Below are 19,404 nucleotides of genomic sequence, written 5' to 3' on the forward strand. Positions count from 1 at the left end.
TGAGCTATCAAAGATATCCACCTTCTTCATCAATACATGTGTCACAAAAGGTTATTCTCTACATAACACAGCAGAGCGCTGTCAACTGTTGAGTCGCTTGTTTTTTCAAAACCGCTGGTCAGACAGCTTTAATATTTGCCAATTTGGTTTACAGGTCCCTAGGATGACCTTAGTGAGATAATTTCATACAGTCAGGAAATACTTAATTTTGTATCCATGTCTATAGTAGCTTCAGGGACTTTGGCCCTATGTTTTTATTTTTCAGTCATTTTATAAATTTTGCACTGAACAAGATGATTGAACAAATTGCAATGTTTGAATTTGTAAACTCAAAGAATAAAAATCCTTTGGTCACAGATTAAATTATTTTTTGAAAAGAAATTTACTCTTAAACACTTTTAGCATATATTCTTTACACGGTCATGTATTTCAAGGAAAATATGCCTATTAAAAACAGTAATTTCTTCACTTTCAATTTTTTTTCAATACTATGACAATTATCAGCCATGAGGTTTTACAAACACAAGACCAGATAAGCGTTTTTCATCATTTCCATAGGACTCTTTGGAAAATCCATTAAAAACAGTTAAAAGTGACTTAAAATGATCACTTGGTATACCGGTACATTTAATTTATAGATGCCAGGTTGTGTATTTCACATGCACTCAGGTCAGTAGGGAAGTGCGTCATTACTATTTTGGACTGTTAATTCTTATTTCTGAATTATTTAACTTTTTTCCACATTGAACTATCTTTAGGCAGTTTATACTGTAGCTTAGAATTTTTTTGATTGATGTATTTAAAACATCTTTTGGGTTCTTTGGGTCCATATCCCACCTCATGCCCCTACATCATCAACTATTTACCAACAACTCCATGCCAACAACCAATTACCTGACCTGGCCACACATTAGAGAAGGTACAGCGTCATTGACGGTATTTTTCAAAGTTGGTACAAGGTCATTGACCTATATCTTGCATATCCACATTGATTTATTTTGTGATACGATCCAATATGGCTGCCGTGTGCCATTTTGTTACAATTTTTTCATGTACGGAGCCACAACTCAGGCACATCTCAACCAACTTTATTCAAAGTCGGTTCAAGGACATTGAACTGTATCATACATATGCATGTCAATTTGTTAGTCCTTTGTGCCCTGTGGGCACAAAGTACTAATGTGATGACACGGCCTCTGTTGTTGCATACAGTGGCCGTATGCTGTGGACGCAGGTATCTCAGAAACGCTTCAGTAACTTTTTCTGAAATTTGGTCTGGTGGTCACTTGGGCATGTATCTCAAACGGTCTTTTTTCTTTTTTTGATTGAATCATTTTAAAGTCACTTTTTTAGCTTTTTTCTGAAAACCACTATTTTCACTTTTCCTCAAAACCATGATTTGATTATTGTGAATTTGGCATGGGTGTTCGTATAGTTGCAATGCCGTCAGAAATGTTCAAAATTTGGTGATACATGCCTTACATTATTTTTAAACAATATTTTTATCCATTTTTATTAGTACTTTGTGCCCTGTGGGCACAAGGTACTAATGTGATGGCGCTGCCCAATACGGCCAACATAGTGGGCCATATGCTGTGGACGCAGGTATCTCAGAAACGCTTCAGTAATTTTTTCTGAAATTTAATCTGGTGGACACTTGGGCATGTATCTCAAACGGTCTTTTTTCTTTTTTTGATTGAATCATTTTAAAGTCACTTTTTAGCTTTTTTCTGAAAACCACTATTTTCAATTTTTCCTCAAAACCACTGATTTGATTATTGTGATATTTGGCATGGGTGTTCGTATAGTTGCAATGCCGTCAGAAATGTTCAAAATTTGGTGATACATGCCTTGTATTATTTTTAAACAATATTTTTATCCATTTTATTAGTACTTTGTACCCTGTGGGCACAAGGTACTAATGTGATGGCGCTGCCCAATACGGCCAACATAGTGGGCCATATGCTGTGGACGCAGGTATCTCAGAAACGCTTCAGTAACTTTTTCTGAAATTTAATCTGGTGGTCACTTGGGCATGTATCTCAAACGGTCTTTTTTCTTTTTTTGATTGAATCATTTTAAAGTCACTTTTTAGCTTTTTTCTGAAAACCACTATTTTCACTTTTTCCTCAAAACCACTGATTTGATTATTGTGATGTTTGGCATGGGTGTTCGTATAGTTGAAATACCGTCAGAAATGTTCAAAATTTGGTGATACATGCCTTACATTATTTTTAAACAATATTTTTATCCATTTTATTTTATATTTACTTGATTTTGCCTCACTTTCGCTAAAGCTACCGTCTGCGCATGCGCACAACTGTAGGACAAAATCTGAGTTGAAGAATCGAAACGGACGCCATCTTGTTTCTCGGTATGGGCACATTTTTTACATTGTGAACGTTTCACTGTGTATTTCAACATGTTCTATAGTTATTGAAGTTGACAGTGATGCACTTTTGCAGCTGTCGTGTATTTTTTTGGTACGAAAGGCACCTTTGATCGACTGAAGAATGATGGCCTCCGTAGGCGATAAACACCGGTACTGGCAGGCATATCAGTTCTGAGGAAGTAATCCACTGGCCCGTATAGGTCAGGGGCTCACTTAGGGGAGAACCACTTGATTTCTGGGGGGGGGGGGGGTATGGAGGATTTCGAGGAAAAAAAATTGTCACCAGGTGAAATAAAAGAAAAAAATTAAGCCTGTAATGGCTTGAGAAAAAAAAATTCTCATAACAGACAGAAATAAAAAAGGAATTGTCACAATGCTGTTGAAATGAGCAAAATTTTGGAAACTTCATTCTCATGTATTCTTTGCTGGCATGCTGCCAAAGGCACGCAAATGTTTTTACCACAAGTAATTCTTATGTGTTTTTTTCCAGCACTTATGATATAAGCATTCACTACTGTACACCTCGGTGCACTTGATGTTTTCCTTCCCTTTTCTGACCCAAGAAATCATGTTTCAGGATTTCTGTTGCAATATCTCAATGGTATAGGCAATATCTAGATGGGACTATTTGACTTCTCTAAATCGTGAAAATTTAAAACACAAGATAGGAGTCAATAAACTAGTGTTAAAACCAATACATTATTCTCTCATCATAAATATGTTAGAAAGATTACAAGTTGACAATGAAAATTGAGGAACAACAAATATAATGAAATACAATGTGTGAGCCTTGTTTCTCTGACCACAAAAGATAACATCTCCCCTGAGAACTTAAAAGGAATTGACTGTTTTAAAGAAAAGCAGGTATAGTACTGATCACAGTTGATTTGCCAAAAAAAGTTCTGTAATTTAAAGTTGTATATATAATAGACTTTCCATTTGTTTGTCATTTGTTGGAATGTAAAATGAATAATAAAAACATCCTGTGATATGTGAAACACTGGCTTAAATTTGAAAAATTGCACTGCTACTCCATTTGAAAAAAAAATTGATGCAGGTCTGACTGTAGAAATAAAAAAATGCTGTCTCTCTAACAAAAAAAAGTTCCATACCCACTTCCTGCATACCCCCCCCCCCCGAAATCAAATGGGTCTCCCCTTAATATGCGCATGCGCACATAACAAGTTAGCGTTGTTTTCAAGGACTGCCATCATGTTTCTCGGTCAGTTGCGGATTTTGACGTTTTAAAGGTTTTAGCGCATATTTGATTGCTGTCATGTATTTTTTGGCACGAACCGCTCCTTCGATAGACTGAAGAATGATGGCCTCCGTACTCCCCAGTACCGGCGAATCCATTGCTTTTAATAGCGAGGCAATCCCACCGGCGGCCCGTACTAATAGCTGGGTGAGAGCGAGGGAATGCTCTGTCCTTCTACCTCCGGCCTCCATGTCATAACAAACTAGCGTCTTTTTATGTTGATATACTGTCCTTTCGACACAGCGATAACTTTTAGTTTTCTGTTGCTTATTAGTCCCCGCGGACGAAGTCCGGCGGGGACTTATAGATTGGGTCCCGTCCGTGTGTCCGTCCGTCCGTCCGTCCGTCCGTCCGTCCGTCCGTCATCAACAGTTTCTCAGACACTGCTAAACTAATTTTGTTCAAACTTGGCACAAAGGCATAGCACTATGACCTACAGATGCACGTCGATTTATTTTGTGATACGATCCAATATGGGCGCGAGGCAGCCATTTTATTGTGATTTTTCATGTCTTTGGACCATAACTCAGACATCCTTGAGCACATTCTGCTCAAACTTGGCACAAAGGCATAACATTATGGCTTTCATATCCATGTACAATTATTTCGCGATACGTTTCAATATGGGCGCGTGGCGGCCATTTTGTTGCGATTTTTCATGTCTTTGGACCATAACTCAGACATCCTTGAGCACATTCTACTCAAACTTGGCGCAAAGGCATAACACTATGGCTTTCATATCCTTGTCAAATTATTTTGCGATATGTTTCAATATGGGCGCGTGGCGGCCATTTTGTTGCGATTTTTCATGTCTTTGGACCGTAACTCAGACATCCTTGAACAGATTCTGTTCAAACTTGCCACAAAGGTATAACACTATGGCCTACATATGCTTGTCAAATTATTTTGTGATACAATCCAAAATGGCCACGAGGCGGCCATTTTGTTTGCGATTTTTTGTGTCTTTGAACCATAACTCAAAGATCCTTGAACCGATTCTGTTCAAACTTGACACAAAGGCATAACACTATGTCCTACATATGCATGTCGAATTATATTGCGATACAATCCAATATGGGCGTGAGGCGGCCATTTTGTTGCGATTTTTCATGTCTTTGAACTATAACTCAGACATCCTTGAACCGATTCTGTTCAAATCTGGCACAAAAGCAAAACATTATGTCCTTCATATGAACACCAATTTACTTCGTGATATGATCCAATATGGCCGACAAGCGGCCATATTTTTGCGATTTTTTCATGTCTTTGAACCATAACTCAAACATCCTTGAACCGATTTGGTTCAAACTTGGCACAAAGGCAAAGCACAATGGCATACATATGCATGTATCAATTAAGCTTGCGATAGGATCCAATATGGCTGCAGAACTGCCATTTTGTTGGAATTTTGCATGTCTTTGAACCGTTATTCAAAGGTCATTACACCCATTTTGTCCAAACTTGGCACAAAGATCAAGCACTATGGCATACATATACATGTCAATTTACTTCGTGACATGTTCCAATATGGCTGCCAGATTGTCATCTTTTTCCAATATCGCTGTCAGATGGTCATTTTTGGATTTTTTCATGTCTTTGAGGCTTAATTATATGCAAATATTCTTTAACCGATGTTGTTGAGACTTGGTACAAAGATAAAGTACTATGGCATACATATGCATGTCTACTAATTTTGTGCTATGATCCATATGGTCAATAGACAGCCATTTGATTAAAAGTTTGGTGTGATTTTTTTATGTCTTTGAAACATAAACATAGGTCACTGTCCCTCGATGGACTGATTTTGTTCAAACGTGATACGAAGATAAAATACTATGGCTGCATTCTTGTGCACATTAATTTGTTTCATTATATGATCCGAAATGGCTGATTACAACAACATACCCGATCCCATACCATTTCGAAAATTCCACCAAACCATGTGTATAGTATGTGCCATCATGACACTGGGGGCAGTAAGGGCATCGTTATGTGTGATGTAATCAAAAGTTCCTTGAGTGGTCATTACCGGCAGAGATGAGTCATTTATTGAACGTTCCTCAGATTACTTTATTATGCAAGTCACAGGCCTGATGTACCCGTTGCATCAATGTTATTCAACAGCTACCTAGACCACAGCTACCTAGACCACAGCTACCTAGACCACAGCTACCTAGACACAAAAGATGGACAAGCGGGGACTGTGTCATCAACGATGACTTGTTTAAATGGGTAATTTCGACAGTTGTGCATTGATTTTGACATCATCTTTTACTTAATAACCGTCGATGTCGGCAACTCTCTCGCTAGCCCTTCGTACGATGCTGTGTGTTAGGAACGCACACAGGGAATGCACTGCGTACACTGCGTACGTACGCAGGGCTAGCGAGAGAGTTGCCGACATCGACGGTTATTTACGAAAAGTGAATAAAAGACTGGCATTTTTGGAAGCGATCGAGTAGCTGAGGTGGGCAGGGATACGACTTGGGCCCAGAACGCTGAATTTCGGCAGTAATTTGGCTTTTTACGTCAAGTCCCAAAGTGGATTTGAAGTCACCGACCCTACGTACGGGTCTTTGCAGGGCTGTGGTGAGCGGGGCGAATAGCTGTAGCGGAACACACAGCATCGTACGCAGGGCTAAATCCGACATGGTAATTTGGCATGATCATCAGATCATACATGATCCGAGATTGCACTTTAGCAAGGTCACGATAACTAATGTTGTTTGTTTCACTGTCGTTTAATACCTATATTTCCACTAAAAGACCATTAGAATTTCCTCCTGGCTACTTTGAAATCGTGCACTGGCATGCATGTAGTTGTCAACATCACTATGCTTTAATGTACAGTAGACTCTCATACTATGAATATATCGACTGTCACTGCATGTGTGCAAATCACTCCATATCATATCAAAAAATGTAGTATTGCGACGTTTGAGCTGCCAGAAGCCAGAATTTACAGTTTACGAGAAAGTTATCTTACATGTAAAACTCAGTTCTACTGTGAACAAAATGCAAGCTATGTTGTATAACTATCGTGAATAGCATAATATTTTGTACCTATCACCGTGTCAGAAATCAGAAGGAAACAACCAGTCAGACAAACTGTGGTCAGGATGATACTGTCCAATTTTAATATTTGTCTCTCGGCACACACCAGATACTCATGACTGTAAAACAACATTTCCATATAATTGTATATTCAGTTTTTATATTTAGTTTGCTTTTCACCATATTGTATGTCCTTCCCTGCACTACATAATTCAAAATTAAATATTGTTTTTGGCCTATACATACTTGAGGGGTAAGCTTATTTAGTCTCATACATTAAAGATGCACTGTTGACCTACAGAGTCCAAACTTTTTATCATTGTATTGTAGATAGGTGTACACTCCAAATACTAAGTACAAGTGTGGTGAGTGTAACAAGCAAATGTCTTTTAGTCAATGGTTCATATCAAGGTTGTTGATACTTAGAATCCACACTTGAACGTATGCTGGACCGGTAACCAACCAGTTCAAATAACTTTCATTTATGTCAAAACAATTTGACTTTTTGCCAAATTTCACATTTATGGCAATTAATAAACAGTAAGGAGGTACAAAGGACGTCGGTGCCCCCGGGCCCCATGTTTTATATTTACTTGATTTTGCCTCGCTTTCGTTAAAGCTACCGTCTGCGCATGCGCACAACTCTAGGACAATTCTGAGTTGAAGAATCGAATCGGACGCCATCTTGTTTCTCGTTGTGGGTACACTTTTTACGTCGTGATCGTTTCACTGTGTATTTCAACATATTCTATAGTTATGAAGTTGACAGTGATGCACTTTTGCGGCTGTCGTGTATTTTTTGGTACGAAAGGCGCTTTTGATCGACTGAAGAATGATGGCCTCCGTAGGCGATAAACACCGGTACCGGCAGGCATATCAGTTCTACTGAGGAAGCAATCCACTGGCCCGTATAGGTCAGGGGCTCACTTAGGGGAGAACCACATGATTTCCGGGGGGGGGGGGGGGTATGGAGGATTTTGAGAAAAAAAAATGTCACCAGGTGAAATAAAAGAAAAAAATTAAGCCTGTAATGGCTTGAGAAAAAAAAATTCTCATAACAGACAGAAATAAAAAAGGAATTGTCACAATGCAGTTGAAATGAGCAAAATTTTGGAAACTTCATCCTCATGTATTCTTTGCTGGCATGCTGCCATAGGCAGCGCAAATGTTTTTACCACAAGCAATTCTTATGTGTTTTTTTCCTAGCGCTTACGATATAAGCATTCACTACTTTACACCTCAGTGCACTCGATGTTTCCCTTCCCTTTTCTGACCCAAGAAATCATATTTCAGGATTTCTGTTGCAATATATCTCAATGGTATAGGCAATATCTAGATGGGACTATTTGACTTCTGTAAATTGTGAAAATTTAAAACACAAGACAGGAGTCAATAAACTAGTGTTAAAACCAATACATTATTCTCTCAATATAATATGTTAGAAAGATTACAAGTTGACAATGAAAAATTGAGGAACAACAAATATAAAGAAATACAATGTGTGAGCCTGTTTCTCTGACCACAAAAGATAACATCCCCCCCCCCTGAGAACTTAAAAGGAATTGACTATTTTAAAGAAAAGCAGGTATAGTAATGATCACAGTTGATTTGCCAAAAAAGTGTTCTACAATTGAAAGTTGTATATATACTAGACTTTCCATTTTGTTTTCATTTGTTGGAATGTAAAATGAATACATAAAACCATCCTGTGATATGTAAAACAGTGGCTTAAACTTGAAAATTGACTGCTACTCCATTTGAAAAAAAAATTGATGCAGGTCTGACAGTAGAAATAAAAAAAATGCTGTCTCTCTGACCAAAAAAAGTTCCCATACCAACTTCCTGCATACCCCCCCCCCCCGAAATCAAATGGGTCTCCCCTTAATATGCGCATGCGCATATAACAAGATAGCATTGTTTTGCAAGGACTTACGCCATCTTGTTTCTCGTGTCTGGTGCGAATCTTGATGTTTTTGGGGTTTTTAGTGTGTATTTGATGATGTTTTGTACATATGGAGTTCACAGTGATGGTACTTTGTTGCTGTCATGTATTTTTGGCACGAAACGCTCCTTCGATAGACTGAAGAATGATGGCCTCCGTACTCGGTACTCCCCAGTACCATTGCTTCAGCGAGGCAATCCCACCGGCGGCCCGTACTAATAGCTGGGTGAGAGCGAGGGAACGCTCTGTCCTTCTACCTCCATGTCATAACAAACTAGCGTCGTTTTATGTTGATGTATTGTCCTTTCGACATAGCGATAACTTTTAGTTTTCTGTTGCTTATTTTGGGTAATTTCGACAGTTGTGCATTGATTTTGACATCATGTTGACCCCGATCGCTATTACAGTGTTTGCATGCTTATATTGACCTAGCCCTGCGTACGATGCTGTGTGTTCTGCTACAGGTAATCGCCCGCTCACCACAGCCTGCAAAGACCCGTACGTAGGGTGAGCGGGGCGATTAGCTGTAGCGGAACACACAGCATCGTACGCAGGCATAATCCGACATGGTATAAATTTGGCATGATCATCAGATCATACATGATCCGAGATTGCACTTCAGCAAGGTCACGATAACTAATGTTGTTTGTTTCACTGTCGTTTAATACCTATATTTCCACTAAAAGACCATTAGAATTTCCTCCTGGCTACTTTGAAATCGTGCACTGGCATGCATGTAGTTGTCAACATCACTATGCTTTAATGTACAGTAGACTCTCATACTATGAATATATCGACTGTCACTGCATGTGTGCAAGTCACTCCATATCATATCAAAAAATGTATTGCGACGTTTGAGCTGCCAGAAGCCAGAATTTACAGTTTACGAGAAAGTTATCTTACATGTAAAACTCAGTTCTACTGTGAACAAAATGCACGCTATGTTGTAAACTATCGTGAATAGCATAATATTTTGTACCTATCACCGTGTCAGAAAATCAGAAGGAAACAACCAGTCAGACAAACTGTGGTCAGGATGATACTGTCCAATTTTAATATTTGTCTCTCGGCACACACCAGATACTCATGACTGTAAAACAACATTTCCATATAATTGTATATTCAGTTTTTATATTTAGTTTGCTTTTCACCATATTGTATGTCCTTCCCTGCACTACATAATTCAAAATCAAATATTGTTTTTGGCCTATGCATACTTGAGGGGTAAGCTTATTTAGTCTCACACATTAAAGATGCACTGTTGACCTACAGAGTCCAAACTTTTTATCATTGTATTGTAGATAGGTGTACACTCCAAATACTAAGTACAAGTGTGGTGAGTGTAACAAGCAAATGTTTTTTAGTCAATGGCTCAAATTTATTTTCTATATGATGGACAATAAATACATGTGTAATCAATGCCAACAGTCCAGTTTAAGTAATTTGGTTTAGATTAGCCATTGGCTAATTTTCTCCCTTCTGTATTGTATAAGTTCACCGTTTCCTGTTTTAGATATTGTTGATCCTATTGAGTCCCATCTCTAATTCTTAATTCACTTTCATATCAGGGTTGTTGATACTTAGAATCCACACTTGAACTTATGCTGGAGCAGTAACCAACCAGTTCAAATAACTTTCATTTATGTCCAAACAATTTGACTTTTTGCCAAATTTCACATTTATGGCAAATAATAAACAGTAAGGAGGTACAAAGGACGTCGGTGCCCCCGGGCCCCATGTTTCACTATATGATCCAATATGCCTGGTGGCCATTTTGTTACGATTTTTTCATGTACAGAGCTATAACTCAGACATATTTCCACAAGTATCATTCAAAGTTGGTACAAGGACATTGACCGAAAATGCACATCAATTTGCATGTAGCAGTATCATGTCAATTGTGGAATTTTCGTAATTAGTCTGATATGTCAAGAAATACTCCTGGACCATCAAATTTTATGAAACTTGGTACAGATGTTAAGCTCACATTGTTTTAACAGTGAAAAAGACATTTATCAGTGTCAAGTTAATTAATTTGTAATTGCATATGTAATGAACTTTCCTAATTAGAGTGATATAACCACAAACATTTTATATATAAATTAATTGGTAGTTTGCATTTACATAATGGATTTTGTTTTTAGGGTGAATGTCCAAAGTACTGCATCAAACTTTATGAAATATGGTACAGGTGATAATCTGTCAGTGTTAAGATAGATACAAAAATGTTTGGCAGCATCCTGTCGAAATTGATTCATTTTACTGACCTTTTGTAATTAGTATGGCGGCTTACATTTGTTTAATGTTTTCACCACCACGGAACTAATTTTTGGCCGTTAAGCCCAATCTGTATCACAGTATTTTTAACCACAGACCTAATTAATGAAGAGGACTCTCAGAGGACTTGTAATTAAGTACTCATTAACAAGTGGGGACTGTGTCATTGTCAATGATTTGTTTCAGAGTTATATGCCTAATTACAAAGTTCATTGAATATGCAAATGAACCTTTAATTAACTTCACACTACTAATTGCTTTACACCACAGTTAGATATATGTCGGAGCAGTATCTGCAGCAGATTTCATCACATTTGGTGCAGTTATTTCAGAGTCATATGACTTATTACAAAACTTCATAAAATATGCAAATGAGCTATTTATTAACTTGACACTGCCAAATACTTCTCAGATCAATAATTGTTGCATGCATCATCAAATTTGGCGCAGGAATTTCAGAGTTATGCCACTAATTACCAAAGTTCATTAAATATGCAAATGAGCAAACAGTTGACATGACACTCACAGTATCATCATAATGTTCTGAGATTTTCATCTGTGAAAAGTTTCATGAAATTTTGTGCAGTATTTCGTGATACATGTGGACACTGTCATTACTGTCTCCATAGGAAAACCATTATATGAAAAAAAATGATATGTCATAACTTCATTAATATGCAGGCCAAACTAACTAAAATCTAATCACTTCTTGCAATTAGCATATGGTACATGTCTACCAAATCTCACTTGAATCTGTGTAGGCGTTTTTGAGTTACCATGTAAACAGATAGACAGACAGACACACACACACACACACACACACTCACACACATGGACAGACAGACAGACATCGCTATGACATTAGCTCAAGTGTGTGAAGACGTGAGCTAAAAATGAAAGAGCTGTCAACATGCATCTGTGTAAATGTACATCCAAATGTAGTTTAGTTTTGTTTGTATGGATTCGACAAAAGAGGAACACTTACATTCCAAGGCTGTTCAATCCCTTGAATTGAAAATTTGGCCCACATTTTTTTTCTAAGTTTTAACTGTGTTTATCTTTAACATATTTGCAATTTTTAGTTCTGGCATTGTGTGGGAGTTCCAGAAGAGGCGCAGATGGAAGACACTGAAAGTTAAACAAGTTGAAACTCTTGAAAATGAGTTTAAAAAAATACAGCAGCAATATCAGCTTGGTAAACAAGTTCCAACAGGTGTCCAGGCATTGGAAGGAGGTTTGGAGGTATTGCAGTGTTTTTGAGCTCCAATACACGTGTGTGTACCTTGTAATTGATATCTGTTAAGGATCTGTAATTCTGCTAAGTTCTGAGCCTATGAACATAATGACAGAACATTCATTTTAAGGTATTGTTTATTATTAGGGAGTGTTCAGAATTTACTTCCAGAGGGACTTGGAGGATTTTCAGGGGGGCAACCCATTTTCCTAAAGAAAAATTAGGGGGGGGCCAGACAAAAATACCACAATCTTTGAGAGGGGCTAAGGAAAATAAACATCAATTAAATATTTGCCAAGAAGTCCTGATCTATAAAGTTAACGGCTGTCAAAAACATTGGTAAAAAATTTACAAATTTGCTAGCTCCTCTGTGGAAAAAAGGTTGATTTTCCAATACTTCTGTATGTGCATCCAGACAATCGTGTGCATCAATACTAAGGTGTCACATTGTTGCAATATTGACCATAGCATCCTGTGTACACGAGAAATTTGCTGTAGTAGAAGAAGTAATCTCAGTTACAATGTATGAATCAAGGAGAATTGTGGGTAGGGTCACACATTGTGTAATGGTACTAATACTTTAGAATCCCATTCGTTCTGATTTATATGATCAAGGATTTCTCGGTGACAGCTGGCAGAAAAGGCCAAAGAACAAATTACGGTGTAATATGTTTTGTTTCCTGTCATCTGAAAACATGCGCATCATAACTATTTTATCTGCATTTATGAACATTTAATTGTGAATGGAGCAAGCAGAAATATAACATATACATTTTGTGAATTCATGTTATGGATAAGGTGTTCTTTTCAACAAAGGTTCTGAAATATTTCTCAGAATAGTTGCTTTCAGTGGCAGCCACTTTGTATTATGGCAACCAAATTTGAAAAAAGACAGTTGGGTTTCCCCAATTTTCAACATGGTCTGCAAGTTATTTAGCAACATCAGCTGAAAATGTATGCTGGACTTTTGCATATAACATCTCACTTTCCATAAATATCTATAGACCTACAAATTGTGTACCATTAAAACTTCAAAGATAGAGATCACTTTGCCAATTATGTGCTCCTACAACTTCTAACTGAATTGTGTGTGCTTAGCTTGTCTTTGACTGTTTCATGTGTATCTGAGAGAAAACTTACGTAGTAGTCATATTTATTTACACAAATTGCACTGTTAACGCAAAGGAACGACACGGAGACAAGTGTTTGGCCGAAATCCGGGGTTATGCATGTACTGCCATGGCGGGGGCAACGAGGCGTTATAGCGGCCTGGATGACGGTACCGGGCTATCGGTACCGTGCATCAGGCAACGTGCTACCAGTCGCCCGCAGCAGACCCATGACAGTACCCCCCTGGAACTTTATTATGTAAAGTTAGCGATATAGAGGCATACAGTATCTTTTATTGTGAGCTGCTAGCCTGCAGCGAGGCTTTTTTTTTTTTTTTTTTCTAGTGGAGGGTGGGTTGGAATTTTGTGGTGTGAACTTGAGCATGGCAGAAGTTGAAATGGACGATCTGTAGCTTTGATCACACTGATATGCGCATGGATAATGACGTGGCAGGGGTGACGCAAGTTGTTTAGATAACGGTGAATTTGAAGGCGGTTGGTAGATAAGGTTACGTCTCAAGTGCATCCAGCAAGTAGTAGGAGTAGTGATGCATGGTGACCCATACATGGCAGGTCTAAACCCTTTTCCCCGCGTCCCTCCAGACGTTAACAGTGATTATAGCAAAGCCATAATCACCCATTAAAAGTACAGAGAGGATTTGCATGGTACCCCAGAATGCATGACTGGTTTTGCCTTGCAAAATAATTCTAGGTTTGATGCAAATAAGGATTTTTCTTGGCATTAGGTAGCAGACTACCCAGGGGCTCTGCAAAAATTAGTCATTGTATAGAATTGCATACAATGTAGAAATATCAGAAAACATACTAGGAATATTGTCAGTATCATAAAACTCACAAATGATCCACTGAAAGATGCTTTATTGAAAAATATAACACAAATACCATGTCACTGTGCTTGATATTGTAAGTTTTCCTTTGAAAAATCACTGATGCAAAAGTGCTGACTCAGCATTTTTTCAGAATGTTTATTACATCAAACGAGGTGGAATCTTTGTTATTAGATGAGTAACTTCATACATGATGTTTACATCAGAAATACTACTTGTAGGGGATATTTAAGAATCAAGAGTGTAATGAAATAATTTTTCTTATCCATCATGGCTATTGTTTTCTTTGAACAGGTCAAATTTGGAGTAAATTCATGTGTGGAGCTCAAAATCATGGAATGGATGATTGGATGTAAACTATCTCAAAAAGTAGATTCGGAACACCCATTTTACAAGCTACAACATGTGTGATTTCTAGAAAATGTCAATGTTCTTGGTATTGGGTAGTCCCCCACCTTTAAAGTCTGTACCTGCCACAGTCAAATTTTGCCATTGCAAGTTGATCAATTCATTTCCACCTATGGAAGAGTACTTCTGAAAAAAGTGAGACAACTTGTCAAGATAGTGAACACATCCTTCCTTTTGTATTATTAGTATATTAATTCTTCCTTTGAGTACCTGCCACTAGTATGTAATGCTGAAAACAACTTGGCAAAAATTACAACCAAAGTGTTTGATACAGACCACTGAGTAACAACATCTGGGATCGAGTAATTGTCAAAATAATCAAGAAACGGGCGATAAAATTGATCATTTATAGTGGACATTATGAAATAAATATTCATGTTTAATAATTAACTTTTCTTCAGAAATTTACAACCTTTCTTCATTACTAAGCCTTCCAAAATAGTGTGCCACTTGCAGTCCCTGCAAAACATGTTTTTTATGGCCACTTTATTGTAACTCTGAAAAGTTTTATATCATTGACTAAATGACCACTGTATATCGTGTATGTATGTATGTATGTATGTATCAGACTGTATATGTCTTAGTGCATAAGCATGCATTGTATATATATTTGAAGGGGGCCATGGAAAAAACCCGGGAAATATGAGGGGGCCATAGATTTTCTTCATAATTTGTCAGGGGGGGGGGCATGTAAAAAAATCACAAGGAAAATAGAAAATCCTCCAGAACTCCCTGGAAGTAAATTCTGGACACTCCCTTAACTGTGTCATCTTTCATCTGAAGGTTGATTTTGAGGCCATGAAGATGATAAAACCAAATAAGCGTAAAATCCGAAGGACATATCAACCAGGTGTTTGGGTCAAGTACAAGACATCAGAACATCAGTTACAGTTCCATGCCAAGATAAATAGATTGCAAGTTGACAATCAGCTGCCGGCTTCTGTTTTCCCTACTATACTTGCACCGGTTCCACCACCAAAGTCTGTGGTTGCAGAAAGTGGTAAGCATTGCATAATGTAATTATGGCAAACTTAAACAAATCTAGTTAAAAGACATTTGTGTCAGATTTGCAGTCTAGTTCAAGACAGCTTACAGGTTCTTTTGACATTTCTTTCCTACGCTCATTTTGGACTTGCTAAATATACATGCCACACACAATGATGTCAAACTATAATGCATTGTGGCAATAGCAACCTACAGAGGGGGCTTAATTTGCATTTACATCTTGCCTGGCCACAAGCTTCAAGCATCCAGGTGTGGTTCTATGTCCTGTTATCAACTTGTCATCAATATTATAAATATCATCGTTCAGTATTTCCAATACATGTAATGATGGGAAAATAGGAAGAATTTGAAAGTTGATCATAATTTATGACTTTGTAGCTAGCCATGAACATAAAAATTGACTACCAAATTATGAATTATGATTAGAATTCAGAATGATCATATTCTGCATCATCACAGATTCCTTTATTTGCCATTCTATATTTCTTAGAGCCAAAGCCTTTCACAGAGCTCAGTATCATGACCAGATATGGACATCATACAAATATCAAACAGGTGAAATACTTCAAGCTTTTGATTCAAGAAATGCATGCGAAGATTGATCAGGGATTCCTAAATGCATTGTTACTTATGTTTGAAGCTGAGGAAGTCACTCCAGAACAACAGGTGAGTTGCCGCAAGATGGCCATTATTTGTTGGAATTTTTTATGTCTAGAGCTGTATGTACATTTTATCTTCACCTTAATCTCTTCTTGAATGCATTGTTAGCTTTGTAAAGAACACTGAGACACAATCAAATGTACTGTACTTTTAAGAAATAAAACAATAATTATAATAGCTCGTGAAGTTGGCCGAAAGATGGCTCACTGACTTGCCTTGCATCATTGCAGAACTATTAGCACATGGAGCTCAGGCTCTTTGTTTGTTTGTTTGTTTGCTTGTTTGTTTATGCGTGTTTGTTTATTTGTTATGTGTGATTATTTCCATATACAATAAAGAACCAATAATGATTATTGTGACAGCGTCTTTGTTGGTCATGGCCCAGCTTCAATAGTTTTTACTAACAACTGGAAGTTGTGATATAGAGGTGGTTTCAACCGGTGTTTGATGTCGTCCATTTCCGTAAACGACAAAAAGTCAAAAACTGCTGAACAGACTGCGTTGATATTTGATACCGATACATAGACTGGTTCCAAGGTTCCAATTCCGAAAAATGGAGCCAAACGGAGTGCCGGTTAGATAGTTTGGGGAAATTTCTAACCCCCTTTTTATCTAATTGATTTTAGGGGTCTTTCATATATGTAGTTTGGAATGTACACCAATCCTGCATTGTGGACTGTTTTATGAGTTGTTGAACAGAAATGAGGTTTTGATGAATGTTAGAAATATGTAGGATGGCTGATTCGAAGTATAAGAGATTTCTATGGTCTTTTGGGCATCAAAAGCATTAAAAAAAAACATATTTCATAGTTTAGATTCTCACTTTTGAGATGACCCTAGGCATTTGTTAAGTAAACATCCTTGAGTCAATATACAGACTTTGACATTCCAGAGATTAAGTATCCACAACCTCATATGTTACAGTCTTTCACTACAATGGTATGGCCCAAACCCATTGTTATCAATGGAGAGTGTGGACCTGTCTACAGGAAATTGGGGTGAACAGGTTAGACAATGACGTTACAAGTTGTAGGTTAGTTATCAAGGTAGCACCAGCATAGAGTCCTGAGCATCTGTCCATGTGTTCTCACAGCAAATTACAGGGAAAAAAATGATTTGAGAAGTTTCTCTCCTTTAAATAGAAGTATATTACAATTTTATACCACTCCAGGTCATGTAACCTATTATTCTTGCCATCCATTTATCCCTGAAATCACGACTGGCACCTATTGTTCTCATGCAAATTAGTAATCAGTCACACTTTTATTCATATGTAAATAAGTAATCACCACACTTTAATGAAAGAAAATCATTATCATATCAATAAAAGTGTAGTGATTACTTATTTAAATATGAAAAAAGTATGAACGATTACTAATTTGCATGAGAACAATAGGTCCAGTCGAGATGCCTAAAGCATTCACACACATTCAATAACACAATAAAGACAATTTTTCAACTGATATGTTATAACATCACATTTTATAATTCAATTTTAACTTTCTTTGAACCATGCTCAATATAAGCAACATGATTTGTTGATGAAGATCTGTCTATTTTTTGATTCGGCGTCTTCTTGGGTTGGACCAATCCTGTCTGTTTTGTTATGTTGTTTCGTAGCAACTTAAGAAAACTGGTTTACTTACAGCTTCCTCTGCTTTAACACTAGATGAAAATGGTAGATGTATTCGACTCATGCTTTTGTAATGAGATCGACACACATTTGAAGCGCGTAAACCGTCATCTGATCTGTGACCTGTTTGTTCTTTGATAAGCTGCGCACCGAATCCCTGATGGTACAGAGATGTTGCCACACTCACCTGAAATTATCAACACAAAAAAATATGTCACAAATAGCATGGAAATAAGTACAGCCTTTTTTTATTTAATACGTTTGTGGAATAGAGGAAAGAAATTCTGTGATATTGCCCACACACACAACAAAATATTTTGATCAATGAATGTTATAACTTTACAGAATTCGTTTTATGATTGTATAAATATCTTAGTAAAAGAATAAATTACCTTGCCAGAATGCCCAGTATGATGGCCTTCTATCCAAGCCATCTCGCACATATGCTTCACGTAAAGACGCCTACTTTCTGGGAGGAGAACTTGATTACCCCTTGGCAAGGGTCGTCGATAGTACGGTCATGTCGACGGTATCATCACCAAGTTCTTTTTATAAGTTGAACTACACATCGTGGATTAGATGAACTCTGTAGTAGCGGCTGCTCTTATAGGGCAGTTTGCCCGTATAAAATCCACTTTGGTTGTTTTTACATGGCCGTCCATGGACCTCTAGGAAGTCTCTAGGGTCATCAGATCAGACAAGTTGACAAGATCCATCTTGACCAGTCAAAAACACCAAAATGGCATTGAAAGCCTGATGCATCCACGAGGCAATCACATGCATCTACAGATTGAATGCCTTCTCCCTAGCCAATAGCCAATACGACAGAGTAAGGCAAGCCATTTTATTTAACCAATCAGACTAAAACAGTTTCCTTCTACACAGGTGCATTATACCACGCTGTAGCCCTATTCACATGCAGATTTGCAGTTGACCAAAGCCTTGTCCTACTTGTCTGGGATAGGTCATTTTCCCAAACTCGCATGCCAGGTGCATAATAACCTCTGTGAACCTTTCGACGTACAATGGGTCGCTCCATTCCATTGTGGGTGTTCAAATGAAAAGTCGACAATTTATTGGTACTAAATTACAAATTTTAGAGAAGATTGGCCTGTTTTTCGTGGTATAAGTCGTTAATCGCACCTCGTAGGTGAGCTGTTACAGTTGTAATCACCACACTTATGGTCAGGAACTTGTAAACATCACTTGGCCTTCGGCCTCGTGATGTTTACAAGTTCCTGACCATAAGTGTGGTGATTACAACTGTAACAGCACACCTACTCGTGCGATTAACTATACAAACCTGTCATGGATAGATTGCTCTCAAATGATCTGAAACACAGTTATTGCCCATTAGCAACAAATCTATAGCAAGATTTATGTAAAGTTCATGAACTTACACAAGGTATTAGACAAAAGATGACCATGACTTTGCTACTTTTCAACATTTATTTCAATCAGATTTCCCCAGCTTAGTGTATAATTTTGTAATCTTAATTACTGTCAACTTAGCTTTACTAACTTATTCATACTCATTATTCTTACACTACTGTTATACCTTATAACCAAAAAATTTCAAGAGAT

The 19,404-nt window shown here is 37.6% G+C and overlaps 1 protein-coding gene across 3 annotated transcripts in view; it reads left to right on the forward strand.

Annotated features, from left to right (window-relative positions):
• Nucleotides 1-19,404, forward strand: part of LOC139117744 (intermembrane lipid transfer protein VPS13A-like) — a 445,282-nt gene that overhangs the window by 327,577 nt on the left and 98,301 nt on the right. For all 3 annotated transcript variants that reach the window (XM_070680994.1, XM_070680993.1, XM_070680995.1), the window contains 3 exons: nucleotides 12,006-12,165; nucleotides 15,306-15,522; nucleotides 16,018-16,193. In XM_070680994.1, coding sequence (XP_070537095.1) covers nucleotides 12,006-12,165; nucleotides 15,306-15,522; nucleotides 16,018-16,193 — 553 coding nt within the window. The remainder of the gene's footprint in view (nucleotides 1-12,005; nucleotides 12,166-15,305; nucleotides 15,523-16,017; nucleotides 16,194-19,404) is intronic.

The sequence above is a fragment of the Ptychodera flava genome, chromosome 18 (genome assembly GCF_041260155.1).
Source record: "Ptychodera flava strain L36383 chromosome 18, AS_Pfla_20210202, whole genome shotgun sequence".
NCBI classification, from domain to species: Eukaryota; Metazoa; Hemichordata; class Enteropneusta; family Ptychoderidae; genus Ptychodera; species Ptychodera flava.